The following is an 18,535-nucleotide window of genomic DNA, read 5'->3' on the forward strand; positions in this document are numbered from 1 at the left end:
CTGGATTAAATGCATATGGAGCGACTATCATGCTGCAGGTGCAAGTCATAGAATATGTTCATGATATTAGGAGATACACAATTATTGAGAGCTGCAGAACACAAACTCATCCAAAAATATTCCTATTAGATCGATTCCTGAAAATAAGTCAACGCACCGACGTGTTTTTCCCGCTGAAATTCTCGCGTAAAATGTTAGCGGAATGTCGTTCTCTGTGGTCGTGACCTCGGTTGAACCGAAACGGCAAAGTAAGCTAAGTCCATTGTCGTACGTCTTTTTCTTTTTAAAGATTTCATGAAAAATACACGGCATTTAAATACACAACACTTCTATGCTTTTTGAAGTCAAATCTTTCCTTACACATTGCATTTAAGTAGGCATTGTTTAATTTTCTGTATGTGTTGCCCTAGAACCGAATTGTGAATAGATGCATAACAAAGAATTTACTTCCTATGGCCTGATACTAGAAATGTAACAATTTTCATTCCGCGATAAGTGGCGACATTTCCGAGGCGCGAATTTTTTTTGTCAGTCTGGTATTATTTCTCACTCACATCCATGGCAAGAAAGAAAAGTGATTTCAGATCCCAATTTATTTGTGATGGCCAGGCAGCTCGGAACAAATAAATTGGTCCTCAGAATCGCCGCTTTTAGTTTAGCAGATTTTGATTTTTTTTCAGAAACATGACGCATTTTCACCCACTTGGTATGGTCTGTTATAGCATCTTTAGTCCAAAAAATCAATTTAATAGCATATATGTTTTCAACAGCCTTCAAATGTACAGTATTATGTTAAAATACACAATATGGAATATGTTGTGTTTCATTAATTTTGACCATCTTGACCTGATGTTGAAAATATGGACTTGGCAGGAAAAGGGATACTGTACGATAGACCTGATCATGATTATTGATAATAGACACCTTCTAAAGGTTTTATTTCATATATACTAAATGCCATATTACATATATTAGAAATCTAGCCATAATTCTAAAAACCCGCAGCCCGCAACCCGCAGCCCGCAACCCGCAGCCCGCACTTTAGCAGATACCGCTGGCACACACATAACAAAGATCTCATATGAGACCGTTTGACCAGATAAAGCAATTAAGAGAGGCAGGCTGGACGTCAGTCAGACATAGAGTTGAAAGGCACTTGAACAAGTTCGCAAAGTGTTCTAAATTAGAGCAGAGTTGGAGAATTTTTATGTGTTGAAACAAGATTGAGCTCCACATGGTTTCACAGAAATTGCAGTCTTTTTCATGTCTTAAGTCTCTGGATACCAGTGTGGTCCCATTTTCTCAGAGTACTAATTAAAGACTTTCATCATTGGACACTATGTTATTAACAAGACCCTTGGTACAGAGCAAAGTGATATAGTGACAATCATGTGTGCAACAGATCAAGCTCCCCGTGCATTGTGGATCCCATGGCCTGAAGAAGCAATGAGCACATTAGAAACATGAGGCTAAGGGACAACAACGTTGTTTGGACTTCTGGAGTCATAATCTAAAATGAATGTGAATAACAGTATACCCACAAGAGGTCATTTGATTCAAGTAAATATGAACTATACTGGTGTATGTAAAAAGGAGGTGAAAGGTCACACAACTTTTTGCGGAATTGAAGTCATTTTATGTATGCACAAATAATTGTTTTGCCTTTGCCAAAAATTGGCTTATAAAGGATTGAATATCATTTTTAAAAAGTACAAGATGTCAGACAAAAAAATGAACAAAGCTGACCTCACTTTATTGGTATTAAACTCCAGTAACACACATGCCAAACGTCAAGGTGATCAATTGAGCAGTTTCGAGGCAAAGTTAAAAATATTTGTAAATTTTTACTGACAAAATGAAAAACTTACTGAAATATTTGCCAAAGTGACCATCAAAGTTTAAGAAAAATTTTTCTGAATGGTTTTTGAGAAACCTGTGTCTGTGGTGTACAGCACAAGGCGTATGGCATATATGAAAGCAGTTGCAATAGTGAGTGTGGGGCTGATTTTGTGCTGTGTTGGCAGCATGACAACATCCTTGATGAGACATGATTTTGATGTTAAAATGTCAGCAGTCTGAAAGTTTCAGCGCTTCACACTATTGCATTGAAACTTTCAGACTGCTGACATTTCATAGCAACTTTCTTCTAAATTAATTTTGTGGTGGTCTGAGACACCAACCCCTTAAGGTGTTCACCATGCTAATAGCTTGGCAAAGCTTTATCAAGACTGTTATTATTGGTAGATTCCATAGCTACATGGCATCCCAAGTGACTGATATATATATATATATATATATATATATATATATATATATCATGAGATGTTTATGTATGGAGTGAACTGATCACAACTAGATGGTATGCCTGGTGCTGAGGTGGTTTCTTGCAATTTTATTATGACAGTACATTGAAAGTCTGGCATGATTCATCAAGGTAAGGTGCGCCTCGGGTACAGATATTCAGACTTTTTACATTTTCACATAATTTTTAGGCTTACCACTTGCTGGGGCTCATTTTGAATCTCATGAGTAGATGTGGTTATCATCGGCTTGTTTTCATGAAGTCGAAAATTGTATTTTCTCCTATGGCAGTAATAACACAGAGATGTCAGCCATTTTGAATCTTGAGAATTTCAATTCTATAATTTGTTTCTCTAAGACCATCATACACAGTGAGCCCTGATGTTTATTCTCAATTTTAGAATGTTTAAAAGTTTGTCTTGATTTTTTGTCTTCATTTTTGAGGCATACACTACCTTAGAAGGGGTACTTTAATCCAATTGAGTACACGAGTGTTCCAACTGTGCTATTTTGCAAATATTCCACCGGTATTTACATGTCTCAACCAATTGGATTGTGGTATTTGCATTTGTGACATCACACTTTATCAATATGACACAACAGAGGTCGAACAATCAAATGACCCAGTACATCTCTGACATTTCATTTGAATCAGGTGCAGTCTTGACACTGCTGACTACCTTGGGAGCAGAAGTCTATTTAATAAAAGCTTTATTAGATGCATCTTTTAGAGATTTTTTTTTATAAGATGATTCTTAATCAACTGCAACTTACGTAAAAGTACTGAGAGTGACCACACCACGTTTTTCAAACATTAGCGATGGATGCACAACTTTGAAATTCTGACTTCAGTTCAAGTTGCCACTAAAATACACGTGTGTTAAGTGCCTGAATTTGAAAGACCAAATCCATCACAAAGGATTGAAATGTTGGAATTTTCAAAACAATATGGCTTCATAACAGAAATCCAAAACATCTCCTCACAGATCGAGTGAAATTTTTTTGGCAAGGAAAATGCAAAAAAGACTGGCATCCTTGTGGGGCCTCCCTGTATACATCCAGTTTCTGCTGGAAAATGGATGACACAAAGCATTCTATGCTAATGGATCCTGACATTGTGATCTGAGACTCGCCTTGAAGTCATGAATCTTTCTAAAATCTCATTCTGATCACTCCAGGCACGCAGAATGCACCTCAGGGACAGACACTCAGACTTTGAAATTATGACATTTTCTGATCTATCACTTGTGTGGGCTCATTTTTAAGCTTTCAATGTAAATATAAATTTTCAGTGTCTCAATTTTGTGAAAATTGAGAATTTAATTTTTTTCCATAGAGTTAACAGGGACAATTACAGGTAAACTTATGGTAACCTGTTTCCATGGTACATAATTGGCATGGAGACCACTGATTTTTATTCGTTATTTTATAAGAGGTTGGTTTAAAGTTTCTTTAATGAAAGTTTGAGCAAAGGTGTAAATCTTTCACTTTCGTGATGCATGCTAACAAAACTACAAATAACACACACACAACCGTTCCGCCAAAGTCTGTTTTTATTCTGGTGAATGTATTAGTATATTACAAAACATGTTACTTCAGAGGAATAAATCTTGATGAATGTGTTGCTCCAATACCAGGTCTTCCATGCTTGACTGGTTTGTATGTGATGCTGAATTCACCCAAATAGTGACCAATCATTTCAGGCTGTAAGAAATAAACATAATAAATATGAAGTTACACTCTTATTTGCTCTGTTATGCTGTACTTCATACAGCCGTGATGGAGTGTGCTCCACAAGGGGGGTTTTGAGGGCTAAGCTACCTCTCTGTTGTTTTAGCAATACATTCATAAGTTAATAACCTATCAAAAGAAACATTTTCATGACAAAGGAATATGCAAATTGTGCATTGTTATGTAAATTGGTCACATCTCTTATTTTAGGGCTATGGAAAACCCTGCTTCTCATGAGGAATATCTTGAGGACATCACCCTCTGTCCTGTTATCATAAAATTTCAAAATGAAAATGTTATCCAAAGATAAATTGATAAAATAATTGCTTAGACCTTCAGCTTCCATTTACAGGTACGGTCAGAAGCAAGGAATGTTCAAACTTGGAAATGATGAACATTGGCAATATGTATATGCTGTCCTGATCTCATCAATGCTTGATGACATGATTGAAATTGAAAACTGCTAGGATTTCTTGTTGCCATGGCTCTGTACATGTCATTGTTTAGAGTCAAAGGCAACAATCACATATCGCTCCGATGCTTTGAAGTTTGATATTGCATACTATAATTTTACCTTGACTTCCACCTGGTTGAACGTTTTGCCATTGTAAACACCAACCATACTTCCAACCATCTCAGGAAGAATGATCATATTACGCAGGTGGGTCTTTACAACCTCTGGTTTTTCCAAGTAGGCACATTCTTTCTTAGCTTTCCTCAGCTTTTTCATGAGTGCAAGAGGTTTTCGTTTCAGGCCACGGCTAAGTTTCCTCCTGATACGTGCCGGAAACATTTCCATAAGCTGTTCACTGTATGGAAAGAAAACCCACCATGATCAGGCATCATACTTTCTAGTAAAGGCATAGTAACATGGAAAGAGAAGTTGCTTTATCGCATACAATGCCGTACACATAAGGTTCACGAAAGTTTTAATAATACAGTGCCTTACAAAAGAAAGGTAAACGAAAACTATTGCTTTACTTGCCTAATATTTAGTAGTTTTTAGATAACCGTTCCTCTGCCTTATATTTTCAGAAATGTATATTTTATACTTTCAGTGATACTTTCAGATGTGTCCAAACAACGGAAGTATCAGTAGTATATTTGCTACATAATGTTTTTATACACTGCTTCTCTCTGCTTCTCTCTATACCTTTACACTTTCAAAGATGAAATTAGTAATTAACTTTGTAGGGTATCAATGATCAAGAGTATTTCACTGCTATATGTATTTCCTAAGGAGGTATAGTTAAATATCTTGTAGTAAAATCAAATATCTTACGAACTACCGATTTCAAGAAATTGAGCTGAAAGAAGATTGGTTGAACTTACTTTGACATATCAAGGAGTTGATCAAGATCAACACCCCTGTAAAGGTACTTCCTGAACGTACGCTTCTTCTTTGGCGCTTCTTGTTCGGCCTTGGACAAAAAAACAAAGACCAGACATGAACTTGATGTATAACACTTAACAGAGGTTTATCAGTAAACGTCACGATCTCGCTACCAGTACTAGTAGCACCGTGTAAACGTAAATTCAAAATAAGTTACCCTGTCATAAAATGACAATGGTACCTTAAAAGAAATTGGGCATGATCCTCCATTACTGAAACTTCAATTGTACGGTTGTCTTACTAGGATGTGCCGTGTATACTCTGTGATTTTCATGGGCATTTTTGTTATTTGCACTAGCTCATTGCATCTGTGCAGTGCCGTATGTCATAGGAACAAGTGGATATGCTGTTCATTCGTGATTTCAACATATAACGTGTGTGTGTGTGTGTGTGTGTGTGTGTGTGTGTCAGTCTGTGCTGCCGCCGACAGAGACACTACCGAGAAGGCCGAAGAGAAGTTCTTCGTTTTCAAAAGCAGTTACAGACCTAAACCTCGCTTCCTATTACTCAGTGTACACGGTTCTGGGATGTAACTGATCACGATACGAGCCGTTCACGCTTTATAAACAACATTGATCGTCGCCATTTTGTATTGCTCAATGGTCAGCAATGGACGTACCACAAGCAACGACGTCGATATGTACCCGATTCGACGCGTACATTGGGAAAATGAGACAAATTATGAAACCATGTTAGCTCTCTGTTGGTATTTTGTAAAACGAAATCCTCGATGGTAGTTCTGTGACGAGATTGAGATAAATATAAATGCAGTGGTATAGTGTTGTTGGCTCACCATTTTGAAAGGAGCAGCAGAGAGGGCGATCACTGACTCGGAGTGTCCCGGATGTCAATTTTGTTTTCGAGACATTTCCGCCCTCTAGAACAATTTATCATTTTTATTTCGTTTCTTCCTACATACTAAATGTACTGCGTGTTCGCAAGTTCAGAGTACAAGCTTGTATTTGCCTAAAAATCTTTAAGGATTGGTATCAGTGAATATATAGCCCAAGTATAATTTTTTGTTTTGCATTATCCTATGCAGCCTACAGAATTTGTGAATCTGGAATTGTAATATCCATCACCTTTTAAAATCAAAAGTCTGCGAATGGAAACATAATATTTTTATTTGTTTCCTGAACTGATGTCTGATGTGTTTTAAACTTCCATAAATACTTTGCATTCACTTGTCGCTTGTTTTCAAGGGACAAAAGCTGTAATTGTTTTAAATATTTTAATTGTTTTACTTAATGAAAGAAGAAAACTGCCTTATTCTTCGCCCTAAAGTGTGTTAAAATACAAAGTATTTGCCTTGCTGTTAGACTGCAATGAGGAGAACATACAGTGTCATTGTTAACAGATACATTTTACCCTGGACTAAAAATCATTTATCAATGACAACAAAATCGGACAACAAACACAAGCAGGCTGTATTGACAGGTTAACAACTAGGCATTTCAACATGGTTAAATGTTCAAGCACTTTCTGTACTGCCTGACTCGATGCATGTAGCCTCCATTCTATTGGTATGTTCATGATGAAATCATACGTTTTTTTAAAAATTGGTGATCTAGGGAACATCCATTTATTATGGTGGGGGGGGGCTTGGTCGGCAAATTCTGTTTGTGCATCAGTCAAAGTAATTGCACCCCCACCCAATGCCTCCAAATATTGATGACCCCCTTTTTAGATAACAAAAATTTCATGACCCCCAACCCCCCGTCCCATCCCCATTGCTTGAATAAGTATTGATCAAATTTTAAATTGTAACATGGGTCATTACCAGTGCATAGAAACAATATGAAATTAGTGGAAAAGGGATTTTTTTCCAAGATCCTCCTGCTCTTCTTCTAGATCTTGTACACACTGTATACTGTGTCTCAGAAGGTTCAAAAATCTTCATCACTTGTGCTGCTTCCAATTTCATGGATTACAACATCATCATCCTCTTCCTCGGCAAAAAGCTCCGAGTCTGATATATCACTGTCACTGCACCATAATGCTACCTGAAGGTTACTTTACTATATACATGTAGAATATACACATGTTTTATATTTATTTTAAGAGTTATAATATAAAAAAGGTATATTTATGTATTTCTTCCTTATCGCTAATTGACATAAAAAACTGAGAAACTCATTGAAACTTTTCATTTATATTCCAGCCTTTGTGTTTATTTATCCAGATAAGATTTGTGTATCTCTTTCCTGAAAACTGGTCAGATGTTAACAGTAGTGCTATGTAACAGCACAAGGGGAACCTTTCAATGTGAGCCAGGTTTCAGTTTAATGTATGGCTTGTACCTAATCATTGCCTTGCCCCAACAAAAGGCAGTTATAGGAATTGTTCATTTGCCCTCAGCAAGCTCAATTTACAAATAGACAAGCCTGTATGGAGTTGCCAAGATCTTCATGTGACAGATAATACATATACTTTTATTCAGATAATAGTGCAATGACTTCAGAGAAGGAAATCATACAGAGAATTGTTTTATTTTACATATAGTACACTGAAACTGCTTTTGACGGGATGGATTCGTATGAAAATCAAGTGACCCCCCCCCCCTCTACTCTGTGCTGTTTGAAAAATACATAATCCCCTTGAAGTTTTAATTCAAATTTAAGGTGACCCCTATCTCCTAATTTTGCCCGCCCGCCCCAGCCTTAAACTGAATGTCCCCTAAAGAAAATAAATGAACTTGCAGAGATAGAATTTGATAAACGAAAATGTCAAGCGACAAGTTACCACGTCAAACATTGTGTTCCTTTTTCAAAATCGAATACTACCTGTGTGTACGAATCCCGAGTACGAGTACAGTTTTTTTTTTTTTTTTTTTTTTTTTTCAGCAAGGCCTCATTCAAACTTACAGGACAGCGACCTGAACTGCGATCGTGTGACTGTGAGAGCGCGATGGTCGATCAAACGGTAGGGCAGTACACCCCCAACCAAAAATGGTTTGGCCCTCATTTGCACTTCGATTGGTGTCGCACATTTTCAAATTGTAAATTTGAACACACAACATGACAATCGTCAGCGACTAGAGTGCTGGTTGGAATTTTCTTTCACGGCAAGGCATTCTCGTTACTTAATAGCCTGTTCTTAAATTTTCACGCCTTTGCCAGATTAGTCACGGTATAGATGTATCGATCTAGGCTATAGTCCTCATGGAAGATGAGTTGTTTCGGAGGATCTTCGAAGGAGTATTTTTGTGGTATAAAACTACTGGATGACACGGAGCTCAATCATGACATTCAGGTATGTTTCTGAAATTTGTCGAAGAAAAGTTTGTAAACTGGCAGCTTAGATCCATCGAGAGCCTAACGGGCACAGCAAAGGAGCTAAGCTATTTGTCGTGAGAGTTTGATCTGGCTAGCCTACGGCACACAGTGTGTACCCGTTGGCGACAGACAGCAGACCAGTTGCAGTTATACAGACATTACAAACATGTACAGTAGTCGTAAAGCTATGCTATATATATCACTGAGGTATAGCATACAGACCTCCATGACTACATAGGCTACAGTGTGACAGTGAAAATCCATTCTGAATTAACAGTATCTGAAAGAGTTTTGTACGAAGACCCTTCCTCAAAAGACGGCACTTCCCATTGTTGAAGCTGTTTGGGAGACATTACATTCTCACCTATACCTACATTTTCACCCATGATTGGCAAAGACGCGAGTCTCAGATGAAGGGATGTTGTACAGTACCGTAGATATTACAAAGAGACCAGTTCATATCGTAGACAGCAGAAGCGAGATCTCGCTTCTACCGTCTGTGATCGTATACATAAAAGTTATGACCAGTCTATGAAAGCTGCGTCGAACCGGCTTTTAGCACCTTTTGTATTTGCGTGTTTCATTTTATTGACGGCGGGCGAAACAATGGACGATTTCCTTCAGGACTATTGTTATAGAGTCCTACAAATAAATGGCCCTATCACGAAGAGTGTTCAATAGTAATATCTGGTAATATAAATGAATTATTAAAAAGCTCTTTACGGATGCTGGTTAAATTGATCACTGTAGTCTGCTCACCATGCAGAATTCACCCCAAGGCCAGCCCATTACCGAATTGTTACAGTTGCATGCCATGTCTAACTGTTCTTTGTACTTTCCCAGTGCAGTGTATTTGGTTCTGTAGAATATTGTACACATTAACGTCATTTTCAGTTCAACATGTAGGGTACCTGATGAGATGTTGACTTCCACGTATATATTTTACCAACAAACACAGAGGGTTTGAACTTTAGGGGGGTGTCAGTATCTAGCTGGTAATGGAATTTGAATGCAATTTTTGCAGGTATTTATCAACCATGCACAAAGAACAGGCAAAGCTATGATATTTATTCAAGCTTTGGTCATTTATTCATTTGATTTCAAGTGACATGACACTGCAAAAGATCTGTGTTCAATTGAACCAGCTCATGCAGTCACAGTGCAGTTTTACCTCATAAATGATTGTGTTTTCCTATGTTTGACAGTGCCATGTCAGCAAACCTGTTATTTTGAATAGCCTTGTAACGCCTTAGAGAAGAGAAAAAGTGTGTCAGAATTTTTCGCAAGGCAACACGCATGGTCAGTGAAATTTTATGAAAAATTTTACTAACAAATGTCATCTATGGATGTAATGGTAATTGGATAGAAATGAAGTAAAAGTACTTTTTTCTAACGCAATCTTTCTATGTATGGAATAAAAAGAAACTCAGATCACTTAAACACTTGGAATATTACTATACAAAATTATTTGCAGCTAGGTGTTTAGCACTTTCAGAAAAAAATCAAACTCAACAATATTTAACCCTTTTCCTGCCAGACAGTAATAATTGTATCACTTCCCCATCAGACAAGTCAGTAAAAAGCGGTATTGAGCCAAAACATGACATATTTTCAACCACTTGGCTTGGTATTTTATAGCATCTTTTGTCAAAAAAAATCAACTTTACAGTATTATGTCTTCAACAGCCTTCAAATGTACAGTATTATGTGAAAATACATCATATGGAATATGTTGTGTTTCATTAATTTTAACCATCTTGACCTGGTGGTGAAATATGGACTTGGCATGAAAAAGGTTAAAACTGTGACTGCAAGGATCTGTAGTAAATTAAATTCTTATGACTCCAACAATCTGCAGTTATGGAAACTCTCCAGGGCTGAAAACTTCTGTTGAAATAATTTCAGTCATGTAACTGTTGTGCCCTCCAGGGCTTACATGAACAGCAACAGCTCAGAAGGGATTATTTGATTACAAATAAATCACAAACTCTGGATATAAAGCTTTATGTTAGGTGTCTGACACAGGCTACACTTTCAGAGGGTGCAGCATAATGATCATGTCGAAGGCGAGTTACAAAGTAAATGACCAACATGGTACTAATGTATGGCATCGGTGCCCTTATGGGAACACACTCTACTGTCAGTAATTAGACCAGCTGGTATGGAGTTCAAGTGACGTCGTGTCATTAAAGGTTCTTTGCCATTGTGTTCAGGTAATTGTAAATTAAAAGGCATTGTGGAAAGGTTATAAGAAAGGCTAAATTTATAAGAATTTTTGTGTGAGCATTTTAGTCTGATCTGAGGTGCAGCACATTCATTGTCTGATTTCATTTATATTTATAGTAGCCTTGATCACAGTACTGTAAAGGTATGGTGTGTGACTTCTTCAGAAAATATGACAGCACACATCCACAAGGTGAACTAGATTATAATGCTGGACAATGGAGATCATTAGGGACAGAGAGATTTGTCAGGAGTTAAATCTGTATTCCAAAGAGAGAAAGAGAGATTCAAGTGAATAGAAATGCTTTGATGTAAATAATTCAAAGGAAGGCTGTGTTGGTGATCTTTAAACATTCATGTAGGGTTAGTTTTTTCTTCAGTATACTTGTAACAAGGTAATACTGCCTGTTCGACAAATGTTTCAGTGATTCCATCAGCAATGCTGTTGATAGCAAGTCACAATTTGTTGTCACAGTAATAGTCCTTTCACATTTTGGTCACTCAGGTAACATTTTCAGGATCTTTTGAACAATAAAGCCTCAGTCAAGAACACACATGGTGTGGTGATTCCACACTTAGGAAACAATATAACAAAGATTCATTGGATGTGTGACCTTGGTTAATTGACAAGTTTACTGCCTGGCTAGAAAATGAAGATGGATTGCTTCTTCTAGGCATTCTGTAACTATGCTAAATGTTCATAGCAAAGGATTAGACCAATGTCACCATCAAAGTATTGCCACTGCTGTAGCAAAAATCCTGCAGTTGGTGTGCTCTGAAAATTATGATAACAATGAGTTTATATCCAAGTTACTCTGGTTTTTGCAGTTATTGTAGTTAAAGCCTCAGTGCTGCTAACTTTCGATGGTTTTTTCATTATTTTTATTTTATAAATCGATTGCAACTTCTTATTCTACTCCCCAAAGAATGTTGAAACACCCACTATTTAGCTTGTCAACTTAGCGTCTATATGTGTAAAATGCATGGTTATTGTTTACATTTGAATTCTAGTCCGGACCAGAAGTCAGTTTTCAACGATAACAATGCACTTTACAACCATAGGGGCTGAGTTGACAAGCTGAATACTGTGTATATCAACATTCTTTGGGGAGAAGAACAAGGAATTATGGTTCACATTCAAAATAAAAATGGTGAAATTATCATCAAAAGTTAGCAGCACTGGGGCTTTAATTCTCACATGGATCTTTTCAAAATAAGTTTATCCGTCATGGTCTGTGCAGTTCACGACTGTTGTCTCTTGCTCATCAGAAATATTCACTTTTCACTTAAATGCATTCAGAGGACTTTCAAAACTCTTTAGAACTGTACTCATGATGTGTTAAGAAATGAGCCACCTGTTGAACTATTCCACTCCGCTCATGCAGGGTGATTCAAATATTTAGGACACATGTCAAGGTTCATTCATGTTAACTTAAGAGTTCTATGTTTGTGGTTGTTTTACAATAAATATTTGTATATTGTTCAACTATTGTCCGTAATAATTGAGGATGCAGTGCACCTTTTAATAGAATGGAAAAGGGCAGTCAAAAAATACTGTGCATGCCATTTTACAGTGAATCAGCAAAGAAGGGTTTATCGGTCCATGCAGTCTATAACTTTATAATTTTTACTCCTGGAAGAAAATTTTTATGAAATAAATGCTAAGTATGGCAAACCAATAACATTTTTAAATTTGTTCTTGTGTGTCTGGGTAATGTGTCTCACAACTTACATCATACTTGATTTTTGTTATGTACCAATACCAGAATCATGCATAGCTTTGCGTACAACCCTGCGTTTGCTCTCCATGTTATGTGACCTCTTACCACAAGCATTTCAACTAAAATTCAATTCAAATTCCGTCGTCACATCTTTAGACCGAATGTGTCGGCATGTCGACTGCTGCCTTGAATCAGCTATTTTTGGTAGGTTCTACAGGCCATGCTTTCAGAAGGAAGATTTTTGACGAAGTTTTTAAAAGCTGCATTCCAAAATGGGACAAACCAGTTACAGTCAGTTGAGCTTGACCAGGCTATGATTTATACTGATGATAGAAGACTGTAATACTAGAACTCAAAGACTTGTACACAGACCTGTATGCAAAGTGTTTTATACCTAGATTTGTTCATAAAAACTGTGTTTTCTACATTTGAAATTGTGTACATCAGTAAACGAAGAACTATGGGTAAAATTAACATTTCAATTGCTGTAGGTTTGATATTCCTGATCTGGCCATTTAAATGCCACACATGTTTGCACAGTAAACACAGCACAATAATGGCAGTGCAATGGTGTATCAGTCCCTGGATCATTGCAATGCTATGTCAGACTTCATACATAAATTTACCTATCCAGGATGCCTGGCTGGAGTGGTAGACAATGATCACAATTAATTTAAATCAATCAATTTAAATTGCAAAACAACCTCCAAGACATTCGAAAAAAATTATATGCTACAATCAACAAACCAAAGGGAATACCTCATACATATAATGATGTAGGTATTTGATTCTCTTTCATGATGAAATATTCAATCATATCTCTTTGTTTCCAAAATGCTAAAATGTTTTGCACAGGTGTTGTAAGTATTTCAGTCCTATGACATATGGCAATATCCTATTTTAGTATTTGATATATAAGCCTCATATGATGATTAAATACCAAATATTATTTAGTTGATAAAATATTAGTGTTGTGAGAAAACATTGAATAAATTGTATCAGGAATAATGCGGGTGCAAATGCCTTTCTTTTCCCAGTTTAATAGTCTGTGATATTTTAATGAATTTGTCATGACCTTTGACACAATTCAACCCACAGCTTTATGAATAGGGAGGCTATGTAGACCTTTGATCTTGCATGTTGTGTGTATCTTGATATTGCACACAGCCATGTTTCTGGGTAGCTCTGAAATTGAATATTTAAAATTTCATCATCCTTACAATTACACTATTCAACTGAGTTGAATGTTATGTCATGTTCATTCAAAACTATTTTTCATTGAGCTGATTCTTTGTGTATTTAAATCAACTTCCAAATCATTATATTGAATTATTTTTTCTCAGTAGGATATCAACAAAAATAGAATGGTAAATTTGTCTGAAAAATGCAGTCTTGAAGACTTTGAGCTAATTCCAAGCTCTAATAGAATTGTTCATTGTACACTTCTCGTTTCCTGATCATCTTGATAATCTTACCGGTACAGGAAAGTGTTGCATATTGATTTTGAAAAGATTAAAACTTGTGATCTGCAGTGTCTGTACTCGAGAGGGGATTAAGTAATTTCCAAAGTTTCTGAAAACTACCGCAAAGTAAAATAATTTAAATTATTAACATAATAGATCCCCTCTACCAAGAATTTACTAAATCATAATTGATAGCAGTACATCATGTTGGTCTGCACCAAACAATGACATTCCAATATTGACTCAGTGAAATTAAATAGAAACTCAATATGTTCTTTTATATTTCTCAAATGATGCCCTTTAAACAATGTTTATAAATCCCACTCCAGTCATACAGCTATTTTATGTAAGGCAGAGATTGTAACTAGCAAAAAGATATTGCTTTGATAGCACTGTTCCTCAAATTCCTGCAGAATTGAGAAATTGGTATGTTTTATGGGTGTTGGCCTACATGGTTGAAAGGAGAATACATAATAGCTTGCTCATGCAATAACCATGACCAAATGGTTTTGTCCAGCCCTGGTCTGTAACTAATTACACACAGTACACAGGTGATAAAACAAGGTCAAATGGGGTCACTGGTCAAATGAGCCCATTTCCACAATGTAAAGTGGGTATAACATATTACCTTTAGCCTTGACTGATACCTGTCTCAACATATTTAGCATTCTTTGTGTGTAAGTCACAGATACCAGCCAATTGGCTGTGAATATCAATTTCTGACTCAAAACTCAACAAAGGCTGCCAATGTTTTTTCCACCACAAAACCAACTTCACAGGTATTTATGCAATCTTTGTTCTGTATTTACTCAAGAGTTGAGGTTTTGTACCCTCTCTTGGTGGGATTACTGATCCATATAACGAGTAAAGTGAACTATTGTGTCAATGCAGTAGTATAGTAGTTAGTATAACTGAATAGCAGCAACTGTTCAACTATATTTGTCCGTAACACGAATTGATTCATAAATCTTTAGTTCCAAGTCACCTGCTGCATATTTTTAAGTTGTTTGTATGTCAAGGTCAGCCTAGACATCAAAATGCAAATTTTCAGGAACTTTGTAGCTACAATCCAAGAGCTCTCTAGTCCACTCTTTAGTTATATTTTATATAGATTGAAAGAGAAAAATATTGGCATGTTTTTATCAGAAAATAACAAATATTAGTAATGGTAGTTAAGTGTTGGGCACATACTTTTACCATAAATTATCATGAAAGACAGCAAAACAAACAAATATTCATGATAAAATCATTGAAAGTTGCAGTTTGTGTGATTTAAATGAAAAGACCACAGCATACATACAAGTATGAGCAATCCATATCATTCTGTTCACTCACCAAGCAGTTTTACCACTAACAGCAGTGGTAAACACACAGAATTCACCAATAACAGATGATTCAAGTTCATGCCACAGTACACTGCTCCAAACCATTACAGTAAAACTGTACACAGTTAAAAGTACATCATCAAATACTATAGTGTGTGTATTGTATTAAATTATAATAATATCCATAGAGTTAAATCTCTCACTTAAAAATTTACTTCATCCACACATCCTTGAAGCAACCCTATTTTCATACATACAGTGTATACCATGCTCACCCAGCATTGTACTCTGTAATTTTAAAGTTTCACCTATAATAATGGATTTCTCTATTGAACCACAGTCCAATGTGTGGAGGAACTATGATTGAACACAGTAGTTTTATCTGCAACTTCTACTCAGTAGGTCAATAAAGTTTCTGGAATAACTTATGTGTGTGACTTGTGATGAATTAATAGATTGTCCACCCAAACTTTAAGTATTTGATTTTTTGAGTTTTTTTTTCACATGACATCTTTTGACCTATGTTTTACAACACATTCAGGTAGTGGTTTATTGCAAGCTCCAGGTCAACATTACCTTGACCTGAATGCAAAATGACAGGTCACTGGGTTGTGACCCCTCATTCGGTGAAAAATCGTGATATTGCATCTCATAAGATGTTTAAGTACATCCATTTTACTATTGGCTTTTTTTTAATATTCGTGTTAGACAAACCAGTGCGAGGAGAAGAATATAATAGATTGAAAAATAAAACCACACTTTTGAATATCATAGAAATGAGAAAAAGGCTACCATATATTTCCAAATTCTAAAGCTGACTTTGTATGTCAAAATAAATCTTGTAGATATGAGATTCAGGTCTGATATATACAATTTGTAAGTACTTTGCTTCTGAACATCTAAGATAATTAGGTTTGTGTTGTTAAAATGGATTTGAATGAATAGTGCTGTGTCATGTCTACATGCAGTATTTGCTTTGCCTCAATTCTTGTCTAACTTTGCACAGCAACCCTCAATATAAATGTTTGTGACATGTTAAATAATCCATTCGAAAGATAGGCTACAGCATGTTGCAATAGATTTATTTTCCGCTACAATACATGAAGGGCTACTTACTAGATATTTGTCATGACCAGTCACAGGTAAATGTTCCCAGAATTTATTCACATGATAAGATGAAGTCCCCAGTGAAAAGATAAAACTAGAAATTGTTAATAGAAACAGGGAGTACTGCATTGGTTGGAGCCGCATGGACTGACAGTTGATATTCATTACATGTAGAATATGATATCAAAACTAGTCAAATAATCATTGCAGTACAGGGTGAAACTATTACCAGCTCTGTGAAAAAATAATTTTTTACAACATTAATAGGGACATCCTGAACCAGCACTAGTACCGGTATGTGGTAATCAAAGACATCTACACAAACATACATGTATGGTACAAAGTTTTCAAATCTAACCTTTCCAACTACAAGTACTGTTTACTGTCAGGTACTGCAACATTGCAGGCTCACATAGCCTCAATAAAAGGTTTGTATTCTGTAACAAGGAATAACCAGTGATAAACATATATTCTGTTACCAATAGTGCTGGTATTTTGAAATAGGATATGTCATTGACAGAAAGCTTCTGTCACAAATAAAAACACCGGATGAAATTTAAAAGATTGTACCCCATGGCAAAATGGCTACAATGATATCCCAGCCAATGTTATTTGTTAGTTTTGAGATGGTAGTTCATGACATATGGCCCGTCATAGCTTTTTTCTACCTGACATTTTTTCACAGTTTGCGTGCAGGAGATTGACATGTCGTGTCCAACAATGCATGACACCTAGCCTAGAGCACGAATACTGTGTGTGTATGTTGTGATCTGGCATTTGTCCAGTGTCACATACTTCTGTTGTACAGTTAGTTGACTTGTAACTTTTGTCGCAGTTCTTCTCGTAAATATTATTCACACTCAAAAAGTTTAATGTACTCGGTCAGAACCCCTGGTTTAATGTACTTGGTCAGCAACTACTAGTATTAAATAGTCAAATATCTTGAAGGCAACATTATTTGCATTTATGTGGTACCTATACAATGCCTCTCTCCGATGCCATAACTGTAGTAAGGCTTGTTTGTATAGAGTTGTCTCTGCGCATTGTGTATGGCTGACATCAACATTTTTTCATAGTAGGAGTTTGGTAGAAGTTTACCGTGGATAGGAAATCTGTGAAGCCCTTTTTCTGGCAGGTGGTACAGTAGATACATGTAAATGATGTGTGAAGCCGTTTTCTGCAAAGGCAGTGGAAATATTCTGACTGTAAACCTTACAGTAAATCACTGTCCATGCCATTGCTAGTAATAGTATAGGGTTTGATTGTTGTTGAAGGGATTGTTATTTTCAGAGATATGCATATCAAAAGTAACGTTTTCTTGTCTTTTTGATACACAGACTAAAAACAATTACAATTTGATTTCAGCAGAGCCTTTTCCAATTTAGAAAAAAAAAACTTTTCCCTATTATCTGTGACCTCGAAAATCCAGAAAGTCACTTTGAATTTTGTACATACAGTGTTTATAGTTGATGTATTATTCACCTGTTTGATATGTAAAAATGAAAATTTTCTTTCTTTATAAATGTATGTGTACATCAAAGATGTTATATTTTTGTACCAAAAAGTTTTAAAGGAAAATCATACAAGGCTTTGAAAGATTCGTAAGCTAATTTTCTATCATGTACATGTACTATCAAGTCAATATTGCCCACTAACTGTTACAGTAATTGAACAGATTTTTGGAATGTGAAATTGTGAATGACCAAAATATTATTTGATTACTATTTACCAATTGTTTTGTGGAGATGTAAGTCACAGTTTTTAATACTCCACAAAATAGGTCTATTTGTATGATCAAATGTTTGTACTTTCCTTTGGATAAGTAAACGCCACAGCAGATATTAATAATATAAACATGTATCACTGGACTATGCTACCCTAACCATTACACTGGGTACTGTATCTTGTGGTAATGTTGTGGCCAGTATGACATTTGATACAATGTAGCTAATCTAGTATACTGTCTATACACAGGGATTATTTTTGGCTTTGTAAA

At 36.1% G+C, this 18,535-nt stretch overlaps 2 protein-coding genes across 5 annotated transcripts in view; one reads left to right on the top strand and one right to left on the bottom strand.

The window, feature by feature from the left end:
- Window positions 1–3,836: 3,836 nt before the first annotated feature.
- LOC139121938 (small ribosomal subunit protein uS19-like) lies at window positions 3,837–9,101 on the bottom strand. 2 transcript variants are annotated; one of them, XM_070687267.1, is made up of 4 exons: window positions 9,075–9,101; window positions 5,365–5,453; window positions 4,607–4,841; window positions 3,837–4,005 (listed from the first exon to the last, which is right to left on the bottom strand). In XM_070687267.1, exons 1-4 carry the CDS (start codon window positions 9,084–9,086, stop codon window positions 3,892–3,894), a joined length of 450 nt encoding a protein of 149 aa, XP_070543368.1. In that variant the 5' UTR covers window positions 9,087–9,101; the 3' UTR covers window positions 3,837–3,891. The 2 variants fall into 2 exon arrangements, with proteins under 2 accessions (XP_070543368.1, XP_070543369.1); XM_070687268.1 differs by lacking the exon at window positions 9,075–9,101 and adding an exon at window positions 6,219–6,280.
- LOC139121935 (band 4.1-like protein 4) overlaps window positions 8,400–18,535 on the top strand; it is a 51,190-nt gene continuing 41,054 nt past the window's right edge. For 2 of the 3 annotated variants that reach the window (XM_070687264.1, XM_070687265.1), the window contains exon 1: window positions 8,406–8,677. In XM_070687264.1, coding sequence (XP_070543365.1) covers window positions 8,594–8,677 — 84 coding nt within the window. In that variant the 5' untranslated portion in view covers window positions 8,406–8,593. Of the gene's footprint in view, window positions 8,678–18,535 lie in introns of all 3 variants that reach the window. The other variant, XR_011549369.1, reaches the window with a different exon arrangement.

The sequence above is a fragment of the Ptychodera flava genome, chromosome 21, assembly GCF_041260155.1.
Source record: "Ptychodera flava strain L36383 chromosome 21, AS_Pfla_20210202, whole genome shotgun sequence".
Lineage (NCBI taxonomy): Eukaryota > Metazoa > Hemichordata > Enteropneusta > Ptychoderidae > Ptychodera > Ptychodera flava.